Here is a 13,093-nt window from a genome sequence, read left to right on the forward strand (position 1 = left end):
CGCAGACAGGCATGTGCATCTACTGCTAGCTCACCTAGCACCAAAAAGCTAGCTAACATTACAGTTAAGCTGAGGAGGACGATATTAATGTTTACATCTTGCACTATCACAAGTGTCTTGTCCATGAGTCGATGCACGCTTCCTTCTGCGCAGTGACACACTCGGCGGGTGTAGTTCGGTAGAAGAAAAAATAGTTCCTACATGAAACTGCTCACAATAAGGTCTGTGGATTATCTTGAGTAACCAGGTCATGATTTCAGGAAAGAGACATTGATGTTGAGTCTTTTATTGTATTTTTTGGCATTTTAAGCACCACAAACCGAGCTCCATCTAGTTCCATTATATTTGAGAGAAGGCAGACATCTCTACAGCCGATATCTCCAATACTTGGCAACTCACACCAAAACAGTCTACATCAATAGATAGCACTAAAGGTATGAGGAAAAAATACGTATTTTTGATTCTGTGGTGAACTGTCCCTTTAAATTATAGAGCACCAATATCTGTGTTGCACAAATAGAGTGTCTTTGCTGAGCAGGGAAGAGGCTTTTTGATAGATACTATGCTTGTTTAACAAGTGTAATAAGTCACCAAAGACCATGTTTATCAAGGACTTGCTTTAATACTGTAAAGGCAAGCATTGTATTCAGTCATACATCTGGAATGTCTGGGAGGGAAAACATGAAAGCATGCAGCATTTCAAGGCACCTTAAAGAACAATGGATCACATTTTATCTGGTACTTTTCACCTAAACGCTGCAAACTGCAGAGCAAATAACAGTCAGATAACACAGGCTTTGGACTACTTCATGTTTGGTTTGCTTGTCAGTCAGTGGGCCTGTCAAGTGTGCAGGGAGGACGTGCAGCTGTAATATACTGTATGTGTTTCTTGTGTAAATCTGACTGTTATGACTTTGCATTTGCTCATCTTCTTTATCCATGTTGTGTCAACTACATTCTTGCATAACAGTAAACATGTAAGGCACTGCTGCTACGTGGTGTTCAGGAACCTAAAAGCTGGGGCTATATGCGATCTGATGCTAGACAAAGTGAAAAAGAAAAACTGAATTTGCCGGAAGGGTGGAGGTTTATTTGATCTCAAAGCTTATGATGCGAACTTCCCCATCGAAGCTGATGTGGGTATACTTCTCGGCACCCATGCGGTTGGGGAAGGTGATCGTAGAGCCATCTGACAAAGTCACCAGGAACTCTGAAGGGGTGAATTCAATGACGATCTAGACGGTAGAAAGAATAAAGAATTCAAAGATGCAGCTCTTACAGATCTCTGTCATGACATAAATTGGTGCTGAGATGATTGTTATCAAAGGTACAGTGACACACATTTTCCAACAGAGGTCACTAACAGACAGAATGAGGCATGGGACATACCTGCAGACACACACACACACAGACACACACAACCTCTCACCTTGAACTCCTCTCCCTGGTGGAAAGGAAAGGCTGTCTCACGCTGCTCCTCACACCAGTTGCCTCCCTGGTAAGAGTTGCAGACCACCGTATTCTCATCTCCGTGGGCGTTAAAACGAGGGTTGATATGCATAGTAATCTCCTGCTCATTGGGCCCAATGTTCACCGCAAAACTGCGACACAAAGAAACAAAAAGATTTCATTACTTTTTAATGTAGGTGCTTACATTTGAAACGGGCGAGAGGACACAAAGTGCACAAACTATTGAGACAACCACAGCGGTTGTGTGGTTGCTCTTTTCACCTGGTAACCATCAGCTTCATCACCCCCACATTACTGAGGGGAAGTTAATAGGTGGTCACTGACTGTAACTGATTACAGATTCCACCTCCATCTCTATGTTTATAAAGAGTGGCCAACGTGATGAGTTCAGTCATGGTGTTCCACATGGGGAAACTGAATGACTGCAGAAAGTAGTAGAGGAGTAGGGCAGATTTTGGGGGGATTTTCGGCTCAACATTTAAAGTGTGTGTTTGTCGTTGCTTGATTTTGATGAAATTAAACTTACAGCATTTACTTATGCAGAAAATGCAAAAACTGATGCATTAAAACTTCACCAGAATGCAGGAAATTAAAAGTTGGACGTTGCAAGAACTTTGTGGGGGAGGACGCCCAAATCCCCAGTTTCAATTGTGCCCCCCAAATGTTGAAACCAAGCAAACGCTCTTACAGACCACCATGTTTTATTAGCCTCAGCCACCCTCTCTTACTTCTCTGATTACTACTTACTTTGTAGCGTCAGGCTTGGGGATTCCAACTACGGTCATTTTCTGTCCGACCTTGAAGGACATATTCTTGACAATCATACCCTGTAAAGAGAAAGAGGGGTGGGATGGTGATACAGTGCGTTATTGTGTGGATGTGTGGAAACAGCATGGGATTTTACTAGATCTAACTATTATTGCAGCTCCGGGCAAAAAGCAGCACCAGCAGCAGCCTCAGTGAACTCTCCAATCCTCACTTTATCCTTTGAAATTACCCAACATGTGTTTTCAATTACACTCCCATCGGCCGACTGGTCAGAGATTCCAGCGCTTTCCTGTCTCACCATTGCCACGACCCTTTTTTCTCTGCGCAGATTTTGGCAGAGGCTAAAAATGTTGTAAAATGATGAGGGACGAATGTTCAACTGAGTAATATTTTCCTAAGTGCAATGCTGGATGTCAAGTACATGGTGGAGAAAGAAAAAAAAAAAAGGCTGAGCGCAGCAGAAATTCTCGGCTCAGTTGCTACTGTACATGTGGCAGGGGAATACTGAGCTGTGCCATGATTAGGAAATTATACTTGAGCAATCTATTATAGGGTTGTGAAACACAGATCACCGCTGTTTTAACATCTTGTCACTTTGTCAAATGATGTATCTGGGGAACTGCGACTGTCACCAAGGCAACGAGTACAAATATAGCAGCCCTGTGAGGGTTTACATTTTTTCACCATATAGTTAAACATGTGAGGAAGTCGAGGGCTATGAGACACTGAAAAAAACTCGGTTCTAAGACGTCTAAAATACGAAATACAAGCATGTGACAAGGGAACAGGAAATGATTTGACACAAATACAGCCTTCTGTGATTTGTCTTTCTGTAAGTGTGTGTGTATCATTTGCACCTACCTTTGAGGAAAATATGACAAACAACACCTGGGATTTTTGCTTGCCTTTCAGAGGTTGATTTTAGCCAACGTTTCAGGGGACAGTATCAAGAATTTTAATGACCTGTGTGAGTTTTATGCACTGCAGCTGTTGGAGAGAGTCCTCGCTAATCTCAATGTTAGATACAGTCAGTGGCAGTGTAGTGAGGGAAAAGTGGGTCTCAAGGGGGGCCCTCGAGAAGCCTGGTAATTTCTAAGTAATCAGTGCCATAACCAAATTAAAATTGGCAGAATAAAACAGCTGAAAAAGTGAACTTAATAAAATAATGGAAGTTCTCTGAGGCCCCTCTCACCCCTTAAAAAGCAGAAAATGGTTTAGTCCACCCCTGCACTATAGGATTCATCTCTAAACACAGCTAAAGCAGAGTGACTGACTGCTTATGCTGCCGGAGCACCAGTGTAAACTGTCATGTCATGTTTTGCCCCAAGAAAGGGAAGTTGCAGTTTCAAATTGGCTTTGTGAAAAAAAGTAATTCAAAAGGTGCATGAGAGAGACACAGATCAACAGAGGAAGGGCGGGGGGGCTGCTAATGCATAGGGCGCAGAATGCGATGTTACGGCCCGGTGGTACAGTGGTTGGCATTGTCGCATCACAGCAAGAGGGTCGCTAATTCAAAGCCCGGGATGGAGGGTTTGAAGCCCAGGGTGGGAGAGCCCTTCTGTGTGGAGTTCTCCCCCTGTCATTGTGGGTTTTCTCCAGGTACTCCAGCTTCCTCCCACAGTCCAAAGACATGCAGGTTAACTGGTGACTCTAAATTGCCTGTAGGTGTGAATGTGAATGTGAGTGTGAATGGTTATTTGTCTCTATGTGTCAGCTCTGTGATAGTCTGGCAACCTGTCCAGGGTGTACCCCGCCTCTCCTCAAATGTCAGCTGGGATAGGCTCCAGCCCCCCCGCGACCCCCAGCAGAATAATCGGTTACAGAAAATGAATGATTTAAAAAAAAAGAGTGCAAGAGAAACATGGATGAAATGAGGAAGGGCGGGGGGCCCACAGAGACTGCTTATTCATATGGCCCAGAATTTGCTGCTACGGCCCTGGACAGTCAACAAGAGGGCAAACTTCCGCACCAAAAATAACTAAAGGGAGTTTATTTAGCTGATAAAGTTCAGGGTCAGAATGATTAACATGGCCAGGCAGCACACTTGCACAGGAATTGGAGTAGAATGGAGATTCCTAGTGACTTAAAGTAATATTGTTCATCTGAACACCTCTATAAATAGTCCTCAGGCTGATATGGTGCCATGTTGATGACGATTAGTTGATTCTGGCACAACCTGAGATGATACATCTGGAGTAAAACCCACCCAAGAAAAATTGTATTTGAATCATCAACCAGACAAGAAAGGCATGCTAAAGGGATAGAATGACAAGGGTATGAAATTCTTTCCATGTTAGAGTCCAACTGTAAATTGCCCGGATAACACATGGCACTGGGGCTTGAGCTGTGCGGGGCTGGGCTGAGGGCGAAGCTGGCAGTCACCCTGCATCTCTCTCTGCCTACTGTACTGTGGAAGGGATGCCACTTCACCACACCTCCCACTGACTGAGGGACAGAATCTGGCATCCAGCTAACTACGAATACTTAAAGGTATGAGTTATTTAATCTAAAATAAATGTCATCTTGCTGGAATACCTGAGTGATATCAATACAAAATTGAGCGTTTACAGTGTAAGAGACATTGCCTGATAGAATTACATGTGCCACTGCTGACCTCTTCACTCCAAGAGGAAAACCTGGGACTTACAGCAGAGCCAGCATCTATCCCAGCCTCCACATGATGCCTTTATTTCATTTCAGCTTTAAATGTGATTTAAACCCGCTGCCCCGACCTGGCTGTGCCCTTTCTGAACACGTGTTACCCCTGTAGCCAACAAAAAGCCAGAATGATACAGGGCCTTTATTGTAATCTACTCAGTTTATGAGTCCAAAGAGACCAGAATGCATTTCTGCCAGCGTTTGGCTCTGGATATCGAGACTGAGAATGAATGAAATAGACAAATGTTAACAAGCATTTCCGTTCCAGTGTAATACAATTACTCTGGAAGAATGTAATAACCTAAGTAGCTGAGTAATCTTTTGTGCATTTGCAGCTCTTGAAAAAAACGTGTATTAGGTGACTGATGAGCATGTACGTCTGTTCTGTGGTGAATACTTTGACCATAAAAGGCAATCTAGGAAGGCAAGACCTCTTAAAAGCAAAATACAGTTAAACTTAAAAGCTGGTTTAGGTAAAGCAGAGCTCAGCTGTTCAGGTTCATCAGCATGGCAGAGTGAGCTGACACTCAACCAGCTGTTAGTGCCACTTTTAAATATCTGACCTGACACTGCTCGTCCATCTGAGGCACAAAGTACAGACAGTAAAAGCAACACAAGCACAGTATTGTTGTAAAAAACGCACTTACTTTCATCATCTTTGCAGATGTAGTCAGTCAGGTCCAGCTGAGGAGAAGTGAGAGTGCTGCAGGGCCTCGCCTTACTGCACCCTGCCAGATATAAGCAGTGTGGGAGGGTCCTGCAGCCTGAGTGACACTGTAAGCAGCGAATGCAATCAGGCCACCACAGAGCAGCGACCAATGAAGTCAAAGTGTTGTTACAGACTGTAAATAACTAATTTAGTGCTTAACAAGTGTTTGCAGACCTTAGTGAAGTGAGGATAATTAGTGATTTGTTGACATGAGGCTGTTACATTGTAACCTGTTGCTGTGGAGTCTGTCTGCGAGAGGGGACACAGGCCAGAGGGCCGGACAGAAATAGCAATGTTTTTGTTGCCAGGGAGACAACTAAATATTTGGCACAGCCAATAGCCTTAATGCGCACTTACTGTATATAGCTTATAGTAGGATCAAGTGGCAGCATTTGAGAGCAGACTGTCTGCCTCAGTTAGGGGAGAAAGAGGCCAAAGTGAAATGTTGAAACTGAGTCAAATCCTCAAAATGATCTGAATGTCTGACTCCCAGCCAGCAACAGCAACTTCCATCTGCTGACATACAACTGACAGCTGCTGTGACTCAATGAGGGGATGAGCCACACACTTACTGTGTAACACAGCCTAATGTAATTTAGATTAGAATCACGAGGAGCAACTGTCAAGGATATGTGTTCTTTCTTTTTCTACACTATTTTCCAATTTGTGTGGTGGGATTTGATAGAGATCTGATTGGGTTAGATCTCTCTTGGGATGTGTGCAATAAAATCTGTCTTGCAATCATTCTGTGTTAATGATAGCCTTTATATGTTAATGGTGCCTGCGTGCAAATGTTTGCATACGTGGCTTGTTTTTTGAAAATAACTGAAACCATTCACTTTTGCGTAAAAAAAAAACCAACCCATAATATCCTCCTGAGACCTAAGCCTCTGTTTGGTATGTCTCCTAGCTATTTGGGATCAGTAGGACTTGATAAGTATAAAAAACTGAACAGTGTCTTTGAACAAGACAAAAGATGTCCTCATATGGGGACAATGGGTTTATCTTAATAGTCACAAATGTGTGCGTAAGTTTAACACTGATAATCTGAACATAAAAAATTGAATTAAAAGTATTGTAACAAATCTAAAAATCTTGTGATTCATTCATTTAGAAACTCTGCATGAATTTTCCTTGACCCATACTCCAAGTCCCAACATCCTCAAACATGATGATCATAAAAGCTTGTTACTGTTGCTAAAATTGGTCAAATTTGTTGGCATATCAAACTACAAACATTATTAATCATAAATCCACGTTTCAGCCATAAAGTGTGATCAGGTTTTAAACCTATTTTCACTTCTGTGTCCGGATTGGCTGCAGACTAGTCTGGGCCGACTCTCACTTTAAGATTGGAGAAAAAAACGCCTGGGCTGCTTGTATTTCTTTCAACCAATCACAATTGTTCTGGGCGGTGCCACAGCAATGGTGCGCTTGCAAAAATATTGGCAGGGGGAAACAGGTTTTGGTGTAACATGCCCACACAGGATGCGAACCATGGCAGAAAAATGGCTACATCCCCGCAAGATCAAACACCGCAAAAGTTAGTAAAGGACGTTTGTCGATTATGACAACCGGAAGTGGTAGGGCGGGACAGCGGGTGGCTCGTTCCGCCCAATGAGAGGCTGATCTCTGCAGCGAACTTCCGCCCACCCAGACTAGCTGCAGACTGACTTGGCAGAGATGGCCACCATCTTGTTTTTACATGGATTAGTGTATTGTGCTCTTACTACTAGGGTCTCAGGAGGATATGCTCACTGTAGATGTTTGACTGGAGCTAAAAGGAAAACCTGGGGTGGTTTGACAGGGAAAGGCCATCTGCAAGTCTACATACTGGCAGCATAAAATATGTTTGCATACCTACGGTATGTTTAGTCCTCAAGGTGTGGTTCTTGTGGGTGGATCTTAGATTGGGATCTTACAGCATTATGAAGGGTAAGGTTTGGGGGACACAAGCACTATCTTGTTGAACTTAACAAGCTAGGACAGGGGTGTCACACTCATTTTAGTTCATGGGCCACATACAGCCCAGTTTGATCTCAGTTGGGCCGGACAAGTAAAACCACTGCATAATAACCTATAAATAATTTTTCCCCCTTTTGTTTTAGTACATTCTGAAAACATTCAGTGCTTAAGCAACAGGATCCCACTCCCACCCACATTGTTTAAAGACAGATTCAGATTCATTTGTACTGACGCTGCTGGTTGACAATATATTGCACAATGTTCAATATCTTTAAATATGGCCACAGTAAGTAAGTAAGCCTCTGAGGCAGCATTTTAAATTAAGTATCCACTCACTGTTTAACTTGCTCCTGAAACCTGACACCTCTTAGCCTTCACAAGTGCATCAATATCAGGTGTGCAAAGTCATCTCATGGGCCCTTTGATGGGCCAGTTCTGGCCCCTGGGTCGTATGTTTGACACCCCTGATCTAGGGCATCCAGCCTCCAACCATGTTGGTATAGTTTTCAGGAAGGGGGATTAATAACGCTGCAAAGTTAGACTCAATTTTCGTGAGGTAACAACTGGCATGGCTGTTTTCAAAGGGCTCTGTTGAACTCTCAGCTCAAGATACCTGCATGATAATGTGTTCTACAATTACCCACGAGTCTCCCCTAAACTTGAGAAGGCTTGCCCCCAATAAATGTTTGTTCCCTTGCAATCAATGTGCTCCTTCAAATTATAGCTGTCTGTTTGTCTTTTTAATGAAAAGGACAACCAGCCTATTTGAAGAACGATGAATCGCCAAACATACACAGATAAAAAAACACATTAAAACCTGATAATTAGTCATGGCTTTTGTGGCCCCCATCTGGCCATGCCTATGTAAAAAATGTGGGGGCACCACTGTTGGTCACCACAAGGATTTGCCACTTGTTGAAAAAAAAAGTATCTCTCTCTTCCTCTCTCTCTCACACCCACAAAGATTGCATAATGTATGTGGCTGCAGTTGCCTTTGGTTGACCTGCGTGCCTGCTGATTACCAACATCACATCTGCTGAGACAAGCACACATTCACAATCACACTCCAGTTTGCAAGTGTACATCTGTGAAATTTCATTCGGCTGTTCTCGCTGAATGTTCGCTCACAAACACTGTGTGGTTTGTTCTCATGTCCAACAACCGGCATTTATAAACAAACCAAGAAACTGGCAGTGTCCGAGCCAAAGCTTTAACTACATTTACCTCCTCCGCAACAGACAGGTGCATTCCTCATCATATCATTCACCACATAATGGCTCAATTGAATGGTTGATGTCCTTAGGTACATGATGTTTCTGGGAAGCTTTGTTTATATGAGTTGTCTCCAGGAGATGTGGTTGTTGCATCAGAAGTTTGGTGCAGCACAGAGATCTTATGTTCCCTCTTACCCCAAGAGCCAGTCTTAAGACAGTCAGCAGATCTAATCACACAGAGATCTTTCACATAAACAGAGGAGGAACATCACCCCCCCCCCCACACACACACACACACACACACACACACACACATTTCACATCTTCTTTGGTGGTAAAAGCAGAGCTAACAGTTGACCTGAGTGTATTTAGAAACACGAGTGTTCACTGCCCTCCGGTGGTCACCGTGAGGAGCTGCAACACCACAAGACTTCAGTGGCTGTCAGATGGCTGGTATTTTGCAACTTCACTTTTAACAGCAGGCTAATGGGAAGGCACCAAAAATCTTGAGTGGAATCTGGATGTAGAATAAAACGCACCAATGTTTTTAATATTCTCTTGGGTCTCCCACATATGAAATGGATTCTTGTATATAAAGATTTTTCTGCAAAAGTTGTAAGAGAAGAGAAGAATAAATTAATCGATCAATTAATTAATCAATTATATAATAAAAATACAGATTGATATTATCAAAACAGATAGCTACTACTTATAGGCTATATTAAAAAGATATGTTTTGGGTCGTCGTTTTAAAACTGTCCACTGAGCCGTATCGTCTGATATTCAAAGGCAGGTAGTCCCATGTTTTTGGGGTAGAGTAGCTAAAGGAAGCATCCCCGGAGGTTTTTGTAGTGACATTAAGGACAGTTTGAGCAGCTATGGAGGATCTCAGGGTTCGTGGAGGGACATATGGTGACAGGGAGTCTGTTATATAGGAGGGGGCCATGCCATTAAGAGCCTTATAAACCAATAGAAGGATTTTAAAATCAATTCTAGAAGATAGTGGGAGCCAGAGTAGGATATGTAAAATGATAGTTATATGGTCTCTCTTTTTAGCTTTTGTTGAAACCATGGCAGCGGCATTATGAATGGTTTGTAGTGTTGCGATGGGTCAGTATATAGGGCATTACTATAGTCAAGATGACTGGAAACAAAAGTACGAACAAGCCTCTCAGCATCTTGCTGGTTCAGTCGAGGTCGTACCTTAGCTATATTGCGTAATTGATAAAAAGTAGTTATGTTTAATGAACTAAAATGAGCTCTAAAGTTGAGATCAGATACTGGGACACATCCCTTTAATAAAATGAGTTTGAAATAAAGCCAAGGCGAATGGGAGGTGATACACCTGAACTCATGTAATTTCATATTGCAAGCTCTGATTGATACCAAATTTGGTGTGACAGTGGGCATGGGGTTCTTCTACATGTATGACAAAACAGGATGTGAATACCTTCATGCATTGAGTAAATACAGTGCTACAGAATATATTTTGATCTCATACTTTTGCACTTTGATTAAATTAAAATTTTGAATGCGGGACTTTTATTAGGTTATTTCCACACTTCTTCTTCCTCTGCAACTGGCCAATGAACAATGCCCAGTCTGGAGCTGTGCTGCTACTGCGGTAAAACACAGAGTCTTTAACATGAGCACTTTCATTCACATTTCAGTCAGATACCTGAAGAGCCTGCTCCGCTAGCCTCCATCCCCCGATCTGCCCTTTTTAAAGTGTACTACATGTCTAACCTGCAGGGTGTTTGTTGTTTATTGTCAGAGAAATGCTCTCACTACTTACAAGCAAGTCCAGACCTTCGTAAACAACAGGCAGCTGTTATGACATGATGGCTTTTGACAGCTTCACTGTTTTATTGTCATTTAATATGATCCCATAGAGCACTTGTGTAGTGCTGCTGTCTGTTGAGGATATCCTCCATATCTCTCAGATTAAAGCATCACTGTGTTTTTGTGCGTCAGCAGAGAGGGCCTGTGGGCAACAGTTTACAACTCTGAATTTGAATTGTTTCTGTCTCTATGGCAAACAAAACTTCTTAAGACTATTGGGTTTGTACTATTGAATATTTCACTTATGTTGTACTCACTGAACAGATCTGGGCCCTTTGTGTAAATATTTGGCTGAAAAGTGGAATTTTCAGACAACCCCTTCTCACTTACTTAGCACTGGGAATAACTAGAAGAAGAAAAAAAATCAACACTCTAAATATTAGTTAGTGGTGTTGGGGGTAACTTGTTGGGTTAGATGGGTGATTTACAACCTGTCTAGCTGATCACAGCCATTAAAGGTCAAACAGAACATGTTCCCCTAGTTTTGGACACCATAAGGTCCCAGACAGGAGAGGCAATAATCAACACGTGTGCATTGTTTTCCCTCACACAAAATAGCTCAACCTGTAGAGCAATGTTAGTGAAGAAGGATGATGAAACGACACTGACTGAGAAGCAAACCATTTGGGAATTCCCACTCTGTTATTGGCACTGTTTTTTTCACCTATTGTGGAGAACTGGTTTAACTTCTCTTCACTACTCATGAGATTAGATTATGGTTTCTTTTCATACTAGTGTCACAGTTAAAAATCCTGGTAGCGTGACAACACCAGAAGGAAGTACTATACTAGGATTATGTTAAAATACAACCAGCAGTATTGCTGATGCCACTTGACCAACTACTGTGAGGGCTTTTTATGCTGTTTTTAGCATGCGTTACAAATCAAGCACAAAAATTTAATTGGTTTTGGCAGTATGACCTTTAAATGGTGCAAATGTATCCTCCTATTGTGGAGGTGTGGTTTAAGTTTTGCTAACCACTCATGCTATTAGAGTATGGCTACAATGAAGGAAACTACTTTACATGTGACCTTTATATTTCACTGCATGATAAATGGTACAGAGGTGTCCTTGGAAAACCTGGTTATGATGGTGGTATTAATATAAAAGCATGCTGTAATGGTGCAGCAGTAGTTCAGTTGGTTTGGGAACTGAAGGGTTGCTGGTCCAAGTCCCCGGACCAAATATGGAGCGTGGACTGGTAGGTGGAGAGGTGCCAGTTTGCCTCCTGAGCACTGCCGAGATGCCCTTGAGCAAGGTACTAAACCCCCAACTGCCCGGGGCACCTGTCCAAAGCAGCTTTCTCACTCTGACATCTCTCCATTTAATGCATGCTTAGGTTCTGTTTGTGCATGTATGTGTATTTCGGGCCTGTGTGCACATGGCAACAGTGTGAAAAACATTGAATTTCCCCTCGGGGATTAATAAAGTACGTCTTCTTCTTCTAAAACTGCATTTAGTCCAGTCAGTCTGACTCAGAAATGAGCCCCAACCTTGGAGAAATTGCAATAGTAATGTTTCATAGCTTGCATTGGTTCTAATACCCTCCGGCATTGTGTATTAAAGGTATGCCTTCATGGATCAAAGTCAAACGCAAAGTTTTAACATTTTACAGTTACATGGTCTTGGTGAAATCATGTTAATATTGGAGGGTCTATGTACACCTATCCAACACATTTGGTGTCTTTTCCCAAGTGTTTGGGGTCAATCTTTTTAATAAAACACATTTTAAGAGGATATTCTGATGTATTATACCTATATTTCGGGTACTACTACCCATTTTTTTGCCAAATATCCCACTGACAGTTTGTGCCATACTGCTCCTATGGGTGTATCTGCACCTAAACTGGATATAAATTATTCCATATATATATTTCGTATCTATAACGTCATCATTCCTTGTAAGTTTGAGAGGGATATAGGGGACTGTAGTGCAGCGGAGATGAAAGGTTGGACTGACATGGAGATACAAAGTGTGTGCAAGCTGACTGGTTTTATGAGCATCTTTACTCTTATTGTCATTGTCTTATTATTTTTTTTAGTCACTTAAAACAAATAATTTAAATTTACATAAATTGCCAAAGCAATATGAAATACTGTTCCTCGTGATGATGTACCAGAAAAAGACATCCTGCATGTCTTACATGGGATGGGATAGGAAACACATATGGTGCAATAGTGGAACTTGTATTTGTAATGCTCGAAAACATTATGGGAAATTGGATGGTTGGTATCTGATGGTAATATGTGAGGGAACATCCTTGAAAACTACTGTTTAGGCATAAATTATATGAAAATATCATGTTCAGAAGCAGAGATATGCACTTCTTTGTGTGATGCTAAGTTTATCTTGATCCACTAAATATCTAATGGTATAGTTTTAATGTAATTTGGATGGCCCAGTAGATTTCAAAAAACTTTGAATGACTACTGTTGCAATTTTCCCTGGGTCAAGCCACAGATTGAC

The 13,093-nt window shown here is 42.0% G+C and overlaps 1 protein-coding gene across 1 annotated transcript; it reads right to left on the reverse strand.

Moving 5' to 3' along the window:
* Positions 1 to 602: 602 nt before the first annotated feature.
* On the reverse strand, positions 603 to 5,669 carry lgals2a (lectin, galactoside-binding, soluble, 2a). Its single transcript, XM_049562151.1, has 4 exons — positions 5,544 to 5,669; positions 2,218 to 2,297; positions 1,430 to 1,601; positions 603 to 1,235 (listed from the first exon to the last, which is right to left on the reverse strand). The coding sequence occupies exons 1-4, from the start codon at positions 5,550 to 5,552 to the stop codon at positions 1,089 to 1,091; spliced, it is 408 nt and encodes a 135-aa protein (XP_049418108.1). The 5' UTR covers positions 5,553 to 5,669; the 3' UTR covers positions 603 to 1,088.
* Between the last annotated feature and the right edge of the window lie 7,424 nt (positions 5,670 to 13,093).

Source organism: Epinephelus fuscoguttatus, linkage group LG19, assembly GCF_011397635.1.
Source record: "Epinephelus fuscoguttatus linkage group LG19, E.fuscoguttatus.final_Chr_v1".
NCBI lineage: Eukaryota > Metazoa > Chordata > Actinopteri > Perciformes > Serranidae > Epinephelus > Epinephelus fuscoguttatus.